This window comes from Daucus carota, chromosome 4 (genome assembly GCF_001625215.2).
Source record: "Daucus carota subsp. sativus chromosome 4, DH1 v3.0, whole genome shotgun sequence".
In the NCBI taxonomy this organism is placed as follows: domain Eukaryota; kingdom Viridiplantae; phylum Streptophyta; class Magnoliopsida; order Apiales; family Apiaceae; genus Daucus; species Daucus carota.
Window position 1 is genome coordinate 41881707 of NC_030384.2, and position 19136 is coordinate 41900842.

The window sequence follows — 19136 nt, forward strand, 5'->3', positions numbered from 1 at the left end:
CCCATGATCTCGGATTATTACTCCCCATATTTAATTTATCTCTATTAATAATGGAATTAATTTTTATTAAATAAAATTATCATAACAAAATATATTATTCATATATTTTCATACTTTTGAGCTGATTTTTGAAGTTTAATTAATTTATTAAACAAATGTTCGTAAGTTTAAAATTTGCGTTAATTATTTAATTAGTCGCTGAAGTGGACTTAATGTATGAAACTGGTCACTGGACTCAAAACGGTATCAAATAAGTACCTTGAAATATGTGTTCAAGCAATAAAAATATTATTTATGAGTTTTGCACATCATTTTTAAATGTTAACTCAACCAACTAAAAGATTATGACTTCTAGTATTTATTATAATATATTTAGATATTTAGATTTTATCAAGTTTATTTTAAATATAGTTTTTATTATATAGTTATTTTTTATATTATAATTTAAAAAAATAATAAATAAATTTGATAAAATCTAAATATATTATCATAATTACTAGAAGTCATAACTTTTTATTTGGTTACGGTAACATAAGAATAATATGTAAAATTTTACAAATAATATTTTTACTGCTTCAACTCATATTTCGAGGTACCTGTCTGATGACTTTATTGAATACCGTTTTCAATTCAGTGACTAAGAGCAAACCCAATGCTATTTTGCTCCAACGGTGTTCCCTATTTGATTCCCTATATTTTAAATCTATATATACAACTCAAGGAGAGAGAAAGATTGCACTAATAAATAACAGAAAAATAAGAGGAAATATGAGCTGCTGATGACATTGGAGCATATAAGAGCATATAGGGGGTTGCTTTTCCATCCCTCAAATAAGGGGTTAAACTTTCTCTCACCTAAAATTAATAGGGGATAGGGAGTTGCGTTGGAGGAGCTCTTTTTGTTCTCAATCTTCAAATCTTGTCCATGCAGATCAAATATAGGTAAGGAATGGGTGCATTAGAGTTGCTCTAATACATTAAACTCACAACCAACTAAATAATTAACCTTTTAAAATTTTATGAATGGCAGGGATTAAAATCAAGCCAAGCCCCCTCTCCCGGCTGCTGAGGTTACAATTTACATCAAATGAGATCATATATGTACTTAGCAAAAACAAGAAAAGAAAAGGAGATGTAAACAAAATTCCTACAAAATCCAACAACTACAGATCTACAATCAGGGAAGTGAATAAAAATTATATATCCTGAATTATTTTGAAAATATTGTACTGACAAATTTGGACAATACAGTCTATACGTAATAGAGTAAATTAGATGCAAGCATATAGATACAAATACTCACTGCCTGCTCAGACTTACTCAGCTTCTCTCTCTCCCTCTCCCTCTCTCTGGGGAAAATACTGTAGTTCAAGTAGATAATTAATTGACAATCACTGCTCTACACATAAATTTAAACACAGTTGCTCGCCGTATAATGGCTATCCAACGGCGGCGACGGAGCTATCACACTCGATTCCGTCTATTGATTCCGGCAATTGCTCTAATCTCCGGCCTTATCCTCCTCTCCGTCTTGCTCTTCTTCTCTTTTCTCGCTCCTTCTCCCTCACACAATCGCCATCTTCACCGCTCATTGGTACCGACACATATCTAACTATTTAACTTTACATTTGTCTCTGTTGTTACTCTACTTACTCCACTGTTTCATTTGATTTGATTAGATAGATACTCGCGGCGATGTGGATGCTCGTAAACTTGTCGAGTTTCGTGTTCCGGTTAGGGCTTATGTACTCTCTGTGTGTTGTGTGCTTGTATTGTTGTAATTGTGTTGGTTTAATTATATTCTGATTTTGCGCTTAATGCGATCAGGATTATGTCAATGTATCTGGTCGTAATATCTGGAGATCGAAGATGTCTGAATTCTACTACGGTTGCAGTACCGCGAGTGACAAGTTTGCGAGTCAGTGTTTGTTATATTTGTTAGGTTGTATTGATTTGTTATTTAGGTAAGATTGTTGATATTTATTGGTTTGCTTGAATTACAGAGGCTGACGTTGTCACGAGGACTAATAGGTACTTGTTGATTGCAACTAGTGGTGGTTTAAATCAACAAAGAACAGGGGTATTTTCGCTCACTTTGATTATTACATTAGTGTCATATTTGATAAACTAGCTAATTGAGTCGAATATCACATGTTTAATCTTAGCTGGTTAGCTTGAAAAGGATTTGAGTTTGTGCAAGATTCAGCCGAATTTGATGTAATTTATTAGAGATTGTTTGCTAGAACTCATTTGATTTCGAGGCCAGCTTTTTTAATACTTATTTTAGAAATGTCACTTGCATCTCCTGTCTTAATCAAGTTGGTGTGCTTAATCTCAATTGTATAGTTTTGTCTATATGTTGTTTGTCAAAGGTACTCATCAAAATCTTTTTGTATTTTAAACTTTTCCAATAAGTTATACGACTCGTATCATCTCCAGTTAGTTCATGTATATGGATAATTTAATCTCAAGAGTTCAAGTATTGGATGTTCTAAATCTTTTATGTGTGCTCAAATTTTTTTTATAAGATAACTAAGTTCCTTATTAGTAATATAAATTACATACCCCTCTATTAGTGGTTTTAGTCAGTTCAATATATCATAACAATATAAGCAGCAACTAGCAGACTTATTAACCTAATTAGGTGCCTCCTTAATAGTTAATTCATATGGCGACCGGAGTTATTTGAAGATGTGAAACAATGAATCCCTCAGGCCTAGATAGGCTAGGTTGTAAAGTTCACAGGCTGCAGGACTGATAAATTGTCAAATCTTTAATTTCATACATAAGTCCTGTGGGGTTTAAAACCATAATGACAGAGTAAGATTATATCTAGCATTTAGAAAGGAAGTATGATGTTTTGTTGATAATTTGACTTCGAAATTCATAGATGAGTATTAGGTGGCCAAATTATCTGGTTTAGATATATGTACTGTAGTCTTTACATTTTTGCTTCTCTACTTGATAGGTTATTGATTCAGGACAGGAATTAACCGCAGAGAATTAGATAAATCTTGGGTGAATTAACCGCAGAGAATTCACTACCCCGAGGGTTTCCCAACCGCATAACAGAGAAAAACCTATGGATTGCAACCCATAAAGAGAGCCAATTCAAGATTTAACGATGTTTTCAATTATCAAGTCTCATTCAATACGTGTGGATTACAATGCTTATATAGTGAATAGAAGCCTTAACAAAATATTCAAATGGACCAAGGCCTGTAACAATTGGGAAAAAATAACCGACACGACTAATAAACTACTAGATCTAGATAAAACATATAAACAAATAATTTAATACTCTCTAAACTGTATACATATAGACTAACTAATAACTTCCTCATCACTTATCATCATTAACATTTTTTGAATATGTTGGCACTTGGCAAGCTAGTCATTAATTATCGGTTAAATTCTTGATACTTCTTTTGCCAGATTACAGATGCTGTTGTTGCTGCTCGCATATTAAATGCTACTCTTGTTGTTCCAACACTGGACCAGAAGTCGTTCTGGAAGGATTCAAGGTCAGTCTGGAGTATTCATTGCACTTGCATTTGTGATAGTTTTTTTTTTTTTTTCTTTTGCTCTAGTTAAAATAAAGAAATTTTTATCTAAGTGTACAAGTGTTGATAATAAAAGAGACTCTTCTTTATGTGCAGTAATTTTTCGCAGATTTTCAATGTAGATCGGTTTATTTCGCATCTAGCTAAAGATGTTAAAATCATAAGAGAACTTCCAAAAAGGCGAGGCAGGACGTGGGCTCCATATACCATGCGTGTCCCTAGAAAGTGTAGTGATAGATGCTACATAAGTCGTGTTCTACCCAATATATTAAAAAAGCGGGTAAGATATTCGATTCCTGAAATAATGAAATTCATTATAAAGCATGGGAATCTTGATTGATTTTGTTTAAGCCTTCAGTTTCAGTTAGTTCTCCAGATTTTACAAATCATTGTTTACCCTCTGAATTTCTGCTGTGTCATACTGAACAATAGATCGACACTCCTTGTTTGTCTGAGATATTCATTTGGAAAGGTTTTAAAAATATTAAACAAAGATGAAAGTTTCAGCTGGCCATAATTCCACCCTACCGCTGTTCTATTGATCTAATTTTTTTCATTCTGATGTAATATAATTGCCGTTCTTGTGACAGGCTGTCCGGCTCACCAAGTTTGACTACAGACTAGCAAATAAGTTGGACAGTGATTTACAGAAGCTTAGATGCAGAGTAAACTATCATGCCTTACACTTTACAGATCCTATTATTGAAATGGGTAAACAGTTGGTTAATCGAATGAGGATGAAGGGCAAGCATTACATTGCCTTACACCTGAGGTACTTTGGATAATGTCTCTACCAGTAATTTCAGATCTTGACTTTTTACCTGTGAGCTTAATCTATGATCAGTTTTAACTATAGTAAAACTGCTGGTTCAATAAGCGATATTCCAAATGTTGTTTTAATATTAATCGGACTCTTTGAAAGTTGCTTATGAGAATCAATAGTTGTTGCTTTCTAGAACATCAAAACCAATCATATCAAACGAAGCCTGGGTTTACACTTGTACCTATGCTGCTGGATTAATAATGTAAGGTATGTAATAAAAAATGCAAAGAAGTCATGACAAGTTGATGAACTGACCAAAAATGGATTTTGATGAGAATATAACTATCTTTCCTAATATGGTTACCAATTGTGCTCGAAGTGTTATTAACGCCTTGTTCAACTCATTCCCGCCATTCTACTCGATCTTTCCTTTTCTATTTTAATGTTGCTTAAAGCACTTTGGTTTTCATGCACCTGGTTAGTTCGTGAGTAGTTATCTTCACACAACAATATGTTTTCTTATATCAGGTTTGAACCCGATATGCTTGCATTCTCAGGATGTTATTATGGTGGAGGAGATAAGGAGAGAAAAGAACTGGGTAAAATACGAAGGAGGTGGAAAACTTTACATGTAAAGCTCCTTCTGTCTTGGTTAGCTTAATCTAATATTTGGTTACTACAGCGTGCAGAAACTCCGTAGAACCTAAATCACTAAAATTTTCAAGAAAGTTTGTATTTCTATTTCTTTCTTATTAATGTCTGAATTTCAAGACCATTAGTTGACACTCAAGATGCGACTATTTTTTTTATTTTTTTTGCTAAACAAGATACGACTATTTATAACCAGGCAACCAAAAATATAGCAATGACAATTTGTTACTCTCAAAGTAATAACTGACCTGCTTTCGTTTTTTGTATGGACCAATATCAGGGTAACACTTTTTATATTATGAATTATTTTACTTATGTTCCCATTAATTTACAGAATATCAACCCAGATAAGGGAAGACGGCAAGGAAAATGCCCACTGACACCTGAGGAAGTAGGTCTGATGTTGAGAGCACTTGGATATGATAAAGATGTTCACATTTATGTGGCTTCCGGTGAAGTTTATCGAGGTGAAGAGTCCTTGGCTCCCCTGAAGGCACTCTTCCCAAACTGTTACTCAAAAGATACTATAGCTAGTGAAAGAGAGTTGGAACCATTTGCTGGTTTTTCATCACGCATGGCTGCACTGGATTATATAGTTTGCGATGAAAGTAATGTCTTTGTTACAAACAATAATGGTAACATGGCAAAAATGTTAGCTGGACGGAGGTATGCTTGTTTCAATCATTTTTTTCTGTATCTTGTACTGCAAGTGACTTTTGGAAGCGCTGATTCATGCTGGTATTACAGGCGATATTTTGGTCATAAGCCTACCATTCGGCCTAATGCTAAGAAACTGTCAAGATTGTTCATGAACCGTAATAACATGACTTGGGACGAATTTTCCTTTGAAGTTCGTAAGCACCAGCAAGGCTTTATGGGTGAACCAAAAGAGGTAAGGCCTGGCAGGGGTCAGTTTCATGAGAATCCATCTGCCTGCATATGTGAAGATTCTGTGGCTAAAGCAAAAGCGGAATTGAAACTTGGAATATTTGGGACTGGTAACAGCACCACAAACATGCACGTGTCTGGTTCAGTTGATGTTCAAAATCACCCTAGCGAGCAAGAGCAAGAGTGGTCTGATCAGGAAGAAGAAGAAGATGATGACATGAGTGACTTTCAAACTATAAGTCAGTTAAATGGAACAAGTAGTGATTATGATGGTGGCTCCTCGGAGGAACCTGAGCTGGAAGAATTGTTATCAGATTGAGCATCAGATCCTTTTGGTTGTCAATAGTTCTCTGCTGCACAATCCTACATTTTGTAAGTTCCAGTTTAGTTGTACTTCTGTTCCCTTGCTGTAGCATGTTGTACCAGCAGGATGTGATATAGCGCTCTTTCCTAGAAGAAGTTTATACCTGAGTATATTATGCAATCTGAAGAAATTTCTTCCCAACCTTAGCTTTCATGTTCGTGGTTGGATTTCCGATATACATAAGCCTAAGCTTGTATACAATTGTGGTACCAATCTTTTGCTGGAGGGTCACTTAAAGAATTAAGTTTGCAGAGAATAGTATCCTAAAAAACAATTCTACAGGGCAGCGAGTATATATATCTGCCAGTTAAATACATCCAACTGTTGTTATATCTGTATTCTTTATACAAGTACAATTTTCTAGGTTTTTTCCTCAAAGAAAATATTTGGACACTGGGTGGAGCCAATGGGTGATTTTATATTTTTTAGTAGTGTTTCCGTTGAGAAAATCTTCTCACCAAAATACTATCTCACCTTTGCCCTTGGAAACTTTGCTAGAAAGTTACTATATCCTTGTTTTACTTTGGAACAGAGCATCTCCAATGGTGTTGGCTATAATCGTTGTCTAAATTAGACCTACAAGACATTATATATAATTTGCTGAATCTACATAGTGCTTCAATATTATTGGCTATATTGGTTGGCTATAATTTAAAAAAAGTATGTTATTAATATTTTAGATTGTTAAAGTAGAATATATCAGTTCAATATGGTAATAGATGATGTGCAATGTTCTTGCAGATTTTTTATAGACTTGTAGAGGTTCGACAAAGGAGGTTGCCTAAAATTATAGACAAAGGGGTCAATGTGGTTGGAGTGTGAGTTTTTGGCAGGTTGGCTATTTTTTTTTTAATTTTGGTATGTCAGCTCACATTTTAGCTAAAGGTTAGCGTTGACTATAATCGTTGGTTAAATTGGACCTGTAAGACATTATGTAAAATTTGCTAAACTTGTAAGATATTTTGCTTCAATGGTATTGGTTATATTGGTTGGCTATAATTTAAAAATAGTATATTATTAATATTTTAAATTGTTAAAATAGAATATATTAGTTCAATATGGTAATAAATGATATGCAATCTTCCTACAGATTTTCTTACAGACCTGTAGAGGTTCGACAAATTTAGCCATCCATAGGAGATTGACTAAAATTATAGACAACAGCTGAGTATGGTTGGAGTATGAGTTTTTAGAGAAGATGGTTAAATTTTTTATTTTTAGTATGCCAACTCACATTTTATCTAAAGGATTTTGATGGTTGTAGATGCTCTTAAGGAGTATTTAATATTCTGAAATCGGTAAAATCTTATGGTGGGGTGTGGACGTGTGGTATAGGATTGGAATTATAAATGAAGGTCAGGTGGTATGGGTTTAGGATATTTGATATCATGCGTTTAGTTATTAATTTATAATAATTAAAAATATTAATAAAATTATTATTATTATTATTATATATATTTACATCATTGATTTTTTTGTATGAAATATTAATATCTAATTAATTAAATAGAGATAAAAAGAATTAAAAATGAAATTGATTATTCTTGTATGAAATATTAATATCTAATTAATTAAATAGAGATTAAAAGAATTAAAAATGAAATTGATTATTCTTGTATGACATGTATTTTGCTTTCCGAATCCGAATTCCTAACATTCTCGTCAGCGGAACGGATGACTTATAGACCAGATTATATCTCTCTAGTCATTGACGAATAATATTAGTTAACTTCGAGTCCACACTTTTGTATTGATGTCAGAATAATATTATTAGCCTTCTTTCCACCTTCGACAACTTGATTAAATTTTTTGAAAGTTAACTCGAACTAATCTGGATATAGATAAGAACTTGGGTAATCTACAACTCCAACACGTACATATACATATGCTCTCACAAGATCACGGTTCGTTGATTAAATTTGCAGCTGTCCTTTTTCTTATTACAGGCATGTATTCGACTTAACCTGCAAGTTATTTTGAGCAATAAATTATTTAAAAATAAAAATCAAATTTTAGTTTATCTATATAAATTTATTATATAAATTTGTCTATATAAATTATATTCTTTCAAAAAAACAATATAATTAAAAATATTAAAAACAATTTCTTACGACGTCTAATACATTTTTAACTAGCGTAGAAGCCCGTGCAAGGCACGGGCCCGCATCTATAATATATATATATATTATTTATTTCAAATAATAATTTTGTTTGTTTTTATAATATAATTGTGTTTTTATTAAATTTTTAAGTATAATTTTATTTTGAAACCAATTAATAATACCAATAATTTCTAATTTAGGATAGTAAATCTATTTTTATTTACTCAGACTAACACTAAATAATCAGTACATGAGAGATTTTTACGATCAGTGAAGTCTGGTGGCCTATTCAATCCAATCATAATGACATAGGTACAACTTTTAGACGCAAATTATATATTTCAATTTATAAAATAGTTTAATAGTTGAAATTGATTTAATATGTTCACAATTTGCGGTCACCTTTAGTGATACGATCGAATTCAAGCCATGAACATACAGTAGTTTAACTATACGAGTCGATCAAAGTTCACATAGTTGTGATCTCTTTCTGTCTCTTTCTCCCATTTTTCTCAATCTTCTTATAACCGGTCTACACATAATTATATGTGTTAGGTGTCAGCCCATTACAATGATAGCATGGACTTTGGTGATCCCAAATATATAAGGATAATAATTGTATGTTTAGACAATTATTATAAAAGATATGTTTTGGTCACAAAGTTAGAACATGCAGTTGGTGGATTTTGATTTGAGTTGAATATTTCAGAATTGGATTCCAATTGCAGTTAAGTATTTCAGAGTTAGAGTTAGATTCTAATTTGTCTAGTTTGATATGGCTATATATACATAGTCATATTGTGTTTGATAGGTGTGCTCAAGATGTAGACTTAGGTATTGCTTGCGGGCGGATGCTTAAGTAGTAGGCTTGAGTATCAAAATTTGGTTAATTGTATTATTGATAACAGTTTTGATTAATAATACAAGTTGGGACGTGGGTTTTCTGCATCAAATATATTGTTGTGTGCGTGCTTTGCATTAGAAGTTGAATCTCGTGTTTTTATCCCTAACAATATGTTGATCAATACTATGATCATCAGCCGGTCGAACAATCATTTGCTACCCTATTACTATCTTATCATGAAAGTTTATCAATATTTAATATGGTGAACTAAATTTATAAAATCATATGTGATTATTTTATTTAATAGTCAATTGTCTAAAGTTCGACTGATATGAGTTGTAATTCGGTTGAGTACCTGCACTCGAACTCTTTTCCAAACTAATTTTATATTGTTTGGATGATAACTCAATTTTGAGTGCCACTCGAGTAAAACTCGATTTTTGTTTCTTTTTTATAATATAATTATGTTTTTATTAAACTTCTAAGCATAATTTTTTTTTAACCAACTAATAACATCAATAATATCTAACTCGAGATAGTACATATATGTTTATTTACTCAGACTAACACGATATAATTTTTATATGAAAGATTTTACCATCAGTGAAATCTAGTGGGCTATTCAATCCAATTATAATAACACATGTTGAATTTTTAGGCAGAAATTATATATTTTAATCTATAAAATATATAAATAGTTGAAATTGATTTAATATGATCACAAGTTACGATCGCCCGTAGTGATATGACTGAATTCAAACACATGCGCATATAAAAGTTTAACTATACGAGTCGATCGAACTTCAGATACACATAATAATTGTTGTCTCCCTTTCTCTCCTCTTCTCTCTCATCTTCTTATAACCAGTCTACACATATTTATATGTTAAACAATACTATGATCATCAGTTGGTCGAACGATCATTTGCTACCCTATTACCATCTTATCATGAAAGTTTATCAATATTAAACAAGCTCATTTATTTTTTATAAAATTATATGTGATTATTTTATGTAATAGTGAGTTGTCTAAAACTCGATTGATTTGAGTTGTAATTCAGTTGAGTAGTTGCACTCGAACTCTTTTCCAGGCTAATTTTATATTATTTGGATGATAACTCAAATTTAAGTGTCACTCGAATAAAACTCGATAAAAGCTTGTGCCAACTTGAATTAGACGTTAAGAAATTTAATAAATGAAAAAAGTTTTAAAACTAAAAAGATTGAATATAATGACATAATTATTCAAGACTCGTGAAATTGGATATAGTATTATAATATATAATATAATTTATCGTATAATATGCACATGTTAATAATTTAATCTCCAAAATTAATCTATAAATAAATCCAATTTTTCCCGGTACTTCAATATTTACCCGAGCACTCATTAGTTGATATAATCACTGAGTCAAATCATAATTTGGTTTTTAAACAGTGGCTACAGAATTTTAATTAAGTTGTCGCTTGAGTCCATTATATGTAAATAATTTTTATTTTTTAATTAAATGAGAATTACAAGATCTTAATCTACTTCTATATATTAAATTGCAACCAAGGGCAAAAAGAGCAAAAGAATTAGGCGTGAAATGTCCATTATAGAATTACAAGATCTTAATTTAAAAGAGTAAAAGAATTAGGCGTGAAATGTCCATTATAGAATTACAAGATCTTAATTAAAATCTATAATTAAAATGATAGTTTGATTAAATGTTCCAAAATCAGTTCAGATAAATATTTCTTCTGTAAATTAGCTAACTATTAACATTTAATTTTTTTTGTATGAATATATTAATTAAAATTTTTTTGTAAATGAGGAATCATAAATAAGTGGAAAGTGTAATTAACATAAATATTAATGTGCAAATACCTTAATAAATGATATTTAATATGTTGAATATAATAAATGAATCATATTGGCATTCTTGTAATTATAGGTTAAGTAGGGGTATAATGGACATTTCACGCCTATTTTTTTTGCTCTTTTTGCCCTTGGTTGCAATCAATATACTTATATAAAGGAGAAGCATGGGACGTTCAGGTGGCGTCTCTCAGAGAGCTCCGTTATATTTTTCTAATTTTTTGAAATTTATGGATGAAAAAAATATCAAAAATAAAAACTGTCTTTTTTAGTTTTGAATATATTGAAAGAAAGTTTCAGAACTACCTTTTTCAAAATATCAATATTAAATCAGAATTTGAAAGTATCATCATATTTTTGGAAAAGGTGTATATCAAAACCAGTTTCAGAATTACCTTTTTCAAAATATCAAAATTAAATCAGAATTTGAAACTATCATCATATTTTTGGAAAAAATGTATATCAAAAACAGAAAGTAATTTTGATAAACAGTCTTTTCTCAAATCAATCCCTATAAATTGAGGTCAGACATCATAAAATTTAACATACAAATTTTTTTTTGAGCTTATGTGTCCTTTCTATCTAATACAATAATGAGTTACACTATGTTAGATGATTTGAATGGTGATAGAGATGATTGGCTGATAAGAGTAAGAGTTCGTCGGATGTGGGAGTCGACAAATCCAAACGGAAGAACAATATAGTCTTGATGGATGAAATGATTAATAAATTAACTGTTAGAGATATATGTTTGTTCGTTATTCTTTTATAATGTTTGTTTTGTTCATCAGACATGTTTTTTGTTTTTATATGATCTACATTGTATACAACAAAAGATTATTCATGTAACACCTCCCCAATATTTGTTTGTTCAGTTCAAGCACTTTTTAAGTGAAGGCTGTTTATACAGTATCAAAAAAATAAATGTTGTTGCAACTTGCAAGCAAGGGTTTGCAAAAACATCAATTTAATTTATTTTATAAATATTAATATTAAATCATTAATATAATTTTTATAACCCGCCGCAACGCGCGGCTTCTCAACTAGTTTAATATATAGAAGTAGATTTTAACTGATCTCGAGAACTTATGAACCCTTGTCTTAAAATGTCTGGTCTGTTCTGTTGTATACAAGTAAACGTTTAATAAGAAAAAGAAAAAACTCTGCACTCGCCTCTCTGTGATATCCAAACTACAGGAATTTTTCACTTTGATTGGGCTTTAGGCCCAAAAAGAACAAGACAGGAAACAAACGAGGCCTTCCGGATCTCAACTCGTCACTGCCTACCAGTGTTACAGAGACTACCTCCATCGGCATCGATATTGAACATCCGGTGTAGGCAAAGATGCAAGGAGGATCAACGGGCATTGGCTATGGTCTCAAGTATCAGGTGAATAATAGTCAACAACACACACACACAATTAAGCAAACAGACTCTAATTTGGACTCTCTCTCTCTATCTCTCCCCCTCTCCCTCCCTCTCTTGTCAGGCTAGATGCATTGCGGATGTGAAAGCAGACACAGATCACACCAGCTTCATTACTGGCACTCTCTCTCTCAAAGAGGAAAACGAGGTTAGCTTATTTCTCGATTTCTCAATTCGATTCGATTCAATTTTATTTGAGTTATTGTCATCTGCGTTTTGTATAGGTGCATTTGATTAGGCTCTCTTCCAGTGGCACGGAACTTGTATGCGAGGGTTTGTTCTCGCATCCTAACGAGATTTGGGATCTTGCTTCCTGTCCTTTTGATCAGCGTATTTTCTCTACCGTCTTCTCTTCTGGTAATTCCCTCGTGCATTCTCCCCTTGGCCCTTGTTTGCTCATTATATTTACCGCTTCATTTGCTATATTGGATTTGTGTTTTAACTATGTGTAATTAGCTGATTACCTAAACTAATAAATATTGCTATACTGATTGGACTCAACCACAGTTACTTGAGAAATGTGTTTTAGTGTATAAACATGTTGCATGATGTGCTAATTTTAAACATAATGACTTGACTGGTTTCAAATATAATCGATTGATCGTTGTTACTAAGGTTGATCTAGAAGATTAGTTTCGAAATGGTAAATCATTGGAATTTGTTGTTGTTGTAGGCGAGTCACATGGAGCAGCCATCTGGCAAATTCCCGAACTTTATGGCGAACTAAATTCTCCACAGTTAGAAAAAATTGCTTCTCTAGATGCACACAAGTCAAAGCCTAAATGGTAAGTCACCAGTTCATTGCTTCTGGCCTCATTATCTACTCCTTACAACTGCTTTAGCTCATTGAATTTGAGATTGTGTGGACTCTAATTATTGTTTACCGAAGAATGTGCATGGTGCTAAGCGCCAACACAGAAGCAGAGGGTATTGGAATTTCATAAAAAAAACTTACAAATGACTACAGATTACAATGTCTCTGTATAGGGTTCTGCTCTTTATATCCTTTTGACTTGGGAATTTATATTTCTCTAAAAGTGTAAAATCACAAAGTTGGAGGGAGGCAGGACATGCAACTCACAGAGGGATAAGAATGTAAAATTGTATGTTGAAAATTTAGCCGTCTCATCTGCCCAGACTTTAATGCCTCAAACATTGCCAACCATTACTGCACCGCCAAAGTAGTGAAACACCTTATTCTCTGGCATGAAATGAAACCGGTAAGATGTAACACTACTGCTTCCACTTTCTAAAGAGAAATCTAGACGTAGCCGCACACCTCAAACAGTGGACAAAATTGTGTTAAAAGATTGGAAAAAGGAGAAACAGATGGGAATTAGTCTCAGTAGCCCATAAAACAAGTTTAGCTTATATGCACGCTCATTTTAATGTTACAATAATTACAGAGATAAACTATCTTCACTATAATAGAGTTTTTTAGTATTTAAATGTACTTTTGATTGCTTAGAGTTGTGCATCTACTTAAATGATATTCACAGTCACAGGGCACTTTATTTACAATTGCGTTCATCACAAAGCTAACTCGTTTTAACTGCACATTTATAAGTGTTCGAAGAATTTAAACAGATTTTTGTTCCTTGCATGTTTTCTGACTTAACATGCTGGACCTTCATGACAGCATACTATGGTGGCCGACTGGGAAACATGACAAATTGGTTAGCATAGATGAGCAGAATCTCTATCTTTGGAGTTTGGATACTTCAAAGAAGGCTGCACAGGTATTGTTTAGGGTAAATGTATTATTGTAGCGAGTACACAATTTATTCCTGTGCAATTTTATTATGGGAATTTACCAAGTATACTACTTTTTGGATCTTATTTGCAAATGTACTACCTTCTTTAAAATCTTGCAAATATACTATCTTCTGGATCTTATGTGTAAATATACTACCTTCTCTAATTCACCTCTAATACCACTAACATCATTCCCATCCACATGCTTCCCTAACCTTATCCGGCGCCGTATGCTGTTTTGATGGAGTTATCACCTACCATCACAAATCTATGTTTTGGCTGCTTAAACAACGCATTAACGCCGTCATTATACACACTCATTTATAAAATAAACCACCTGAATAACCTGCCGGAAAATAAAAATGAACACTTCGAACGACACCGTTTCAATACCATTCTCCGACTTCCCCGAAGACGTCCAACTCAGCATCCTCTCGTTCTTGACCCCATCAGAAATCACAGCTTTTTCCTGCACATCAGAACGATTCGTCTCGCTCTTGAACACCAATTCAAAGCTCTGGTTCTTTCTCTGTGACCGTAAGTTCGGCTCAAAAACTCAAATCAACAATTGGGGTTCAGGGAATTGAATGCGCGTCGATCTATTCTTCGATATGTTTATTTGAGTTGGTTGATTTTGAGTTAATTTGTAATTTGTTGTTTTTGTTGCTTTTTAGGTTGCAATGTTCATATTAGAAGTGGCCCCGCAGGGGTGTTTTTCTGCCTTTGCAACCAGTTGCAACTTATTATGCAAATAAATATAATTTTCAAAAGATTTTTTCAAAGTTGCATTTCTGGTTGCATATATGGTTGCTAACAGTTGCAGATATGGTTGCATATGCAACCACCGTATTTTTGCAAATACTTTCAGGAACATAGTATTTTTGCAATTTTTTTTAAAAATTGACAGTATTTTTACAAAAATTCTTTTAAACTTGGTTGTTTATAAAAAAAAGCCCATTTATTATTCCAGCGTTGTTAATATTTGCTGCATTAGTACTTAATCATATACATGTGTTCATGTTACATACGTTGGTCTTGATTCTGGTTTGATACAACTTTTTATTGGATGCACTTGCTACTTTTACATCAAATTTATATTTAAGTGATAGGCACTTCACCCGAATATTGTGCTTACCCTTATTCAGGTCTTACTGCAAAATCTAGGTACTGTCCCAAGAATCATCTGGAATACTACATTACTTATCTGGTGGAGCGTGGGATCCACATGATGTAAATGTGGTTGCATCCACATGCAAATCCTCAATACAGTTCTGGGATCTTCGAACAATGAAGTAAATTCTTATTTACTACTTGAGTTGTCACTTGTGTATATTTTACTCAGCTGATTAAAGTGATAAACATTATTCTGATTTTGAATTCATTTTAGGTTGCTATAACTTGAAATTAGTTGAGCCTGTAGAGCTGGTTTAAAATTCTCATGTTTGTTTGGTTTACAGGAAAACAAATTCTATTGAGCATGGTCATTTCCGTAGTCTAGATTATGACAGCAAGAAGAAGCATATGCTAGTGAGTGTCTTCCTTGCTATATAAAGCAGAACACCTTTTTAATTTTGAAACTATACCATCACTTTAGCACATAAGGACAAGTTTAATGTGTCCCGTTTGCAATCAACTAGATATGTCATGTCCTCTTATCGTTAATTAATTGATCTACTATCGGTTTGTGTGTTTTACCTGCTATGGCATATAATTTAAAATTATTATTCAATGTGTAGATTCAGTTGTCATGCTGTTTCCTCATTTTCATCTTGTAATTCAGTAAAGATGCAGATTGTGGTATCCTATTCACTGATTTTTTAAAGAACATATTAATAGTTCCTGCACTTCCACTGTCTGACATTTCTCCATGATAGTATGTTGACACTTACTAGGTTGAACTTATTTGTACTTTCTTACTTGAATAACATTATATTAAGAAATAATACATTTGACGGAGATGGTGCCAATATGAGTTTTATTTATAATTACTACCCCCAAGTGGAATCTGAAAGAACAGAAATCTTAATGTGTAGCATTATTTAGTCATCAAACTTGCAATTTGATATTATATTGTAAAATATTACAGGTTACTGCCGAAGATGAATCTGGAATACATATATGGGATCTAAGAAAGCCAAAGGTTCCTGTTGTAGATCTCCCTGGTCATGCACACTGGTAAGCTTTGCAGATGATACCTGTATGGTTTTGCATCAATGCTCCCTGTCCAAAGGAGAGGATAACAATTAACATCTTGGAAGGATATACTAAGATGAAGTACACTTTTTAGGACAGAAAGATTCTAAATAATATAGCGTTAACACTTGTCACATATGACTGGTGTAGCTTTCAGCATGCATGTTACTTCCTACATTAATTATTTAGTCTCAATCAATAATCTTTTCTTCATATTTTTGCAGGACATGGGCAGTTAGATGTAATCCTGAGTATGAAGGGCTTATTGCGGTCTCTCCCTCCTTCCCCTCCCCCTCCCTCTTCCCCCACCCCTCTCTCTCTAATTATGCATGCACACACATGAGTTTCTAAAGATCGGGGCATAGCCACATGTCCAGCTGTGAAGACACTTGCTAGTTGGGGAAAATTGATAATATTACATAAGTAGCTAGTAAATAATTAATCAATTTAAATTTTTGACCACACATTTTTTTTCATGGCTTTGCATATGTCTAAGGACAAGGACACAACACACATGCAAACACATGCTCCATTTGTTGAGCACAAAATCTTATGTCGTCAGATTGTTGGAAATTTAGTTTTCGTCATTTGCTTACCTGATCTCCAGTCCCCCCCCCCCCCCCCCCCCCCCCAAAAAAAAAAAAAAAACATGATCAGTGTCTTCTGCTACTCTGTTCTTGTCCTGCCATCCTATCCCTGATGCCACTTCTGTAATGACCATATCTATTACATTTTGCTGACATGAACAACTCTGCAGAGTGCAGGGACAGATTCGACTGTCAACTTGTGGTTTGCTTCTCCTAGCAGGGATGATTTATCTGAGAGGTCCTTCATTGTATGCAATCTCGAAGTTGGCGCATATTTTATCCATGTGAAGTCTTGATTTATGTTTTATGGCTTTGCAGCTTTACAGAGTCACCTTTGAAGAGAGTCGATCCATTGCTAAATTCGTACAGTGACTATGAAGACAGTGTGTATGGTAATTGAGACATATACTCTCTCTTTTTGTGAGGTTTATACTTGCTTAGCCTAACTGTTGCACCTCATACTGCAGGCCTGGCTTGGAGTTTTCGAGAACCTTCATTGTTTGCTTCTTTGTCTTATGATGGGAGGGTAAGTACTCTTGTGTCATACACCAGTTTCAAGTAGAAAAGTAACACATGGAAATATGAAAATATAATTTTTTTTTAATAGTGCTTGTTTCTGAAATATTGTACATCTTATGTCTATATTTGCTTGCTGGGAAATATTTTCTTATAGATTTATTTCTATAATATTAGTACCTGTTTAGAATTTTATTTTTTTTAATTTATGCTGGGTGTTAGTGTAGTGCATGGATACTGTTTATCATACAGGTTATGACAGAGCATTAGGTTTAGCAGTACCAGCTTCTTCAAATTGACCCATTTTATTACCGCCTCTGGACTGACTTGAATAGGGTTTGTACTGAATGTCTGAAACTGTAATATATGATTATACGTTACATTTAAATATTATTTCAATTCAAATATTATAAATGAGTCAGTATAGAGTTTGTGGAAACCACATCTAGACAGAGTTTGTGTTACTTGCTTGCCTTGTAAAAGCTTGTCAAATCAGGTTGTCAAAGTTATTATAGACAAGTTGAGCTTGGCTTGTAAATGCAAATTCTATCTTGTAGCCCTAATTCTTACTAGTAAAAGCAAGTGCGCAATTGGAGCTATATTGCATTTTGATAAATTTTATGCTTTAATGATACTGTTTGGTAATATAAAAGTTTGTTTGTCCATGTTCTCTATGCATGCACAACAGGTGGTTGTGGAATCTATCAAGCCCTATCTCACCAGGAAATGAATTTAAATGGTATACTGGACGCAAGTCTAAACTTCAATTTCCTTTGTTACTTGGTCTTCGATGTCAACTCCCTTTTTGCTTTAATATGTATGACCTTGCATCTGTCTATCAGATTGTCGGTGGGCAATCAAGTTGGAAGATGTAATCCTGCCTTATTATCGGTGGCCATGTTGTGATAACATTATGTTCAATTGTGTGAGAGGGACTTTCATTCTCTTCTGTAATGTGACAAAATTTCGATCACTTTAAGAAACTATCAACTCTGTTTTGTTAGGATCGCTCTCTTGTGTTGCACAAAGTTTTAACTACATATATGTCTTTTGGTTGGTGTAATAAAGTACAGTGGTTTCTGTAGTAGTGAACTCTACTGTCACTGCGCGCTACTCCCTCCATCCCAAATTAGATGAGCTAGTTGACTTCAGGCACACAATTTGAGGTTCATTGACCGCATAGCTATATTATTTATTTTTAAAATATTTTTTTGCAAATAAAAATTAATATATGAAATTTTTATTTACAAAAGAAAATTTTTAAAAATTAATTTCGGAACTAGACGGTCCATACACCTTAAGTTATGTGCCCAAAGTCAACTAGCTCATCTAATTTGGGATGGAGGGAATATTATAAGTCTTGAGCGTCAATGTAAAGGCCTCGACTCTTCAGTTTCACTACTTTTAGGTTAAGGCCTTGAGCATCAATGTAAAGGCCTTATATTTGAAAGAAAAGCAGACTTGAGTGTCGATCTTGTTCCATATATAGAGTTTATTCAGTTTCACTACTTTTAGGTTAAGGCCTTGAGCATCAATGTAAAGGCCTTACATTTGAAAGAAAAGCAGACTTGAGTGTCGATCTTGTTACATATATAGAGTTAAGTTATTTTATCGTAGATTGTG

General features: G+C 33.2%; 2 protein-coding genes across 5 annotated transcripts; both read left to right on the forward strand.

Moving 5' to 3' along the window:
- The first annotated feature begins 1232 nt into the window (after positions 1–1232).
- LOC108215666 (O-fucosyltransferase 16) lies at positions 1233–6697 on the forward strand. The gene is made up of 10 exons (XM_017388205.2): positions 1233–1594; positions 1680–1733; positions 1828–1918; positions 2004–2080; positions 3436–3524; positions 3660–3843; positions 4154–4335; positions 4855–4957; positions 5312–5643; positions 5725–6697. Exons 1-10 carry the CDS (start codon positions 1436–1438, stop codon positions 6182–6184), a joined length of 1731 nt encoding a protein of 576 aa, XP_017243694.1. The 5' UTR covers positions 1233–1435; the 3' UTR covers positions 6185–6697.
- A 5510-nt stretch (positions 6698–12207) lies between these two features.
- On the forward strand, positions 12208–18600 carry LOC108215686 (WD repeat-containing protein DWA2). Of its 4 annotated transcripts, none has more exons than XM_017388230.2 (14): positions 12208–12426; positions 12527–12610; positions 12687–12819; positions 13136–13247; positions 14102–14201; positions 15382–15509; positions 15675–15744; positions 16304–16392; positions 16635–16680; positions 17168–17235; positions 17316–17389; positions 17465–17523; positions 18202–18252; positions 18356–18600. In XM_017388230.2, the coding sequence occupies exons 1-13, from the start codon at positions 12382–12384 to the stop codon at positions 18241–18243; spliced, it is 1050 nt and encodes a 349-aa protein (XP_017243719.1). In that variant the 5' UTR covers positions 12208–12381; the 3' UTR covers positions 18244–18252; positions 18356–18600. The 4 variants fall into 4 exon arrangements, 2 of the variants coding, with proteins under 2 accessions (XP_017243719.1, XP_063948397.1); XM_064092327.1 differs by having other exon boundaries at positions 12253–12426; positions 18398–18411; XR_010291374.1 differs by having other exon boundaries at positions 12266–12426; positions 17168–17245; positions 18398–18411.
- Positions 18601–19136: the final 536 nt, after the last annotated feature.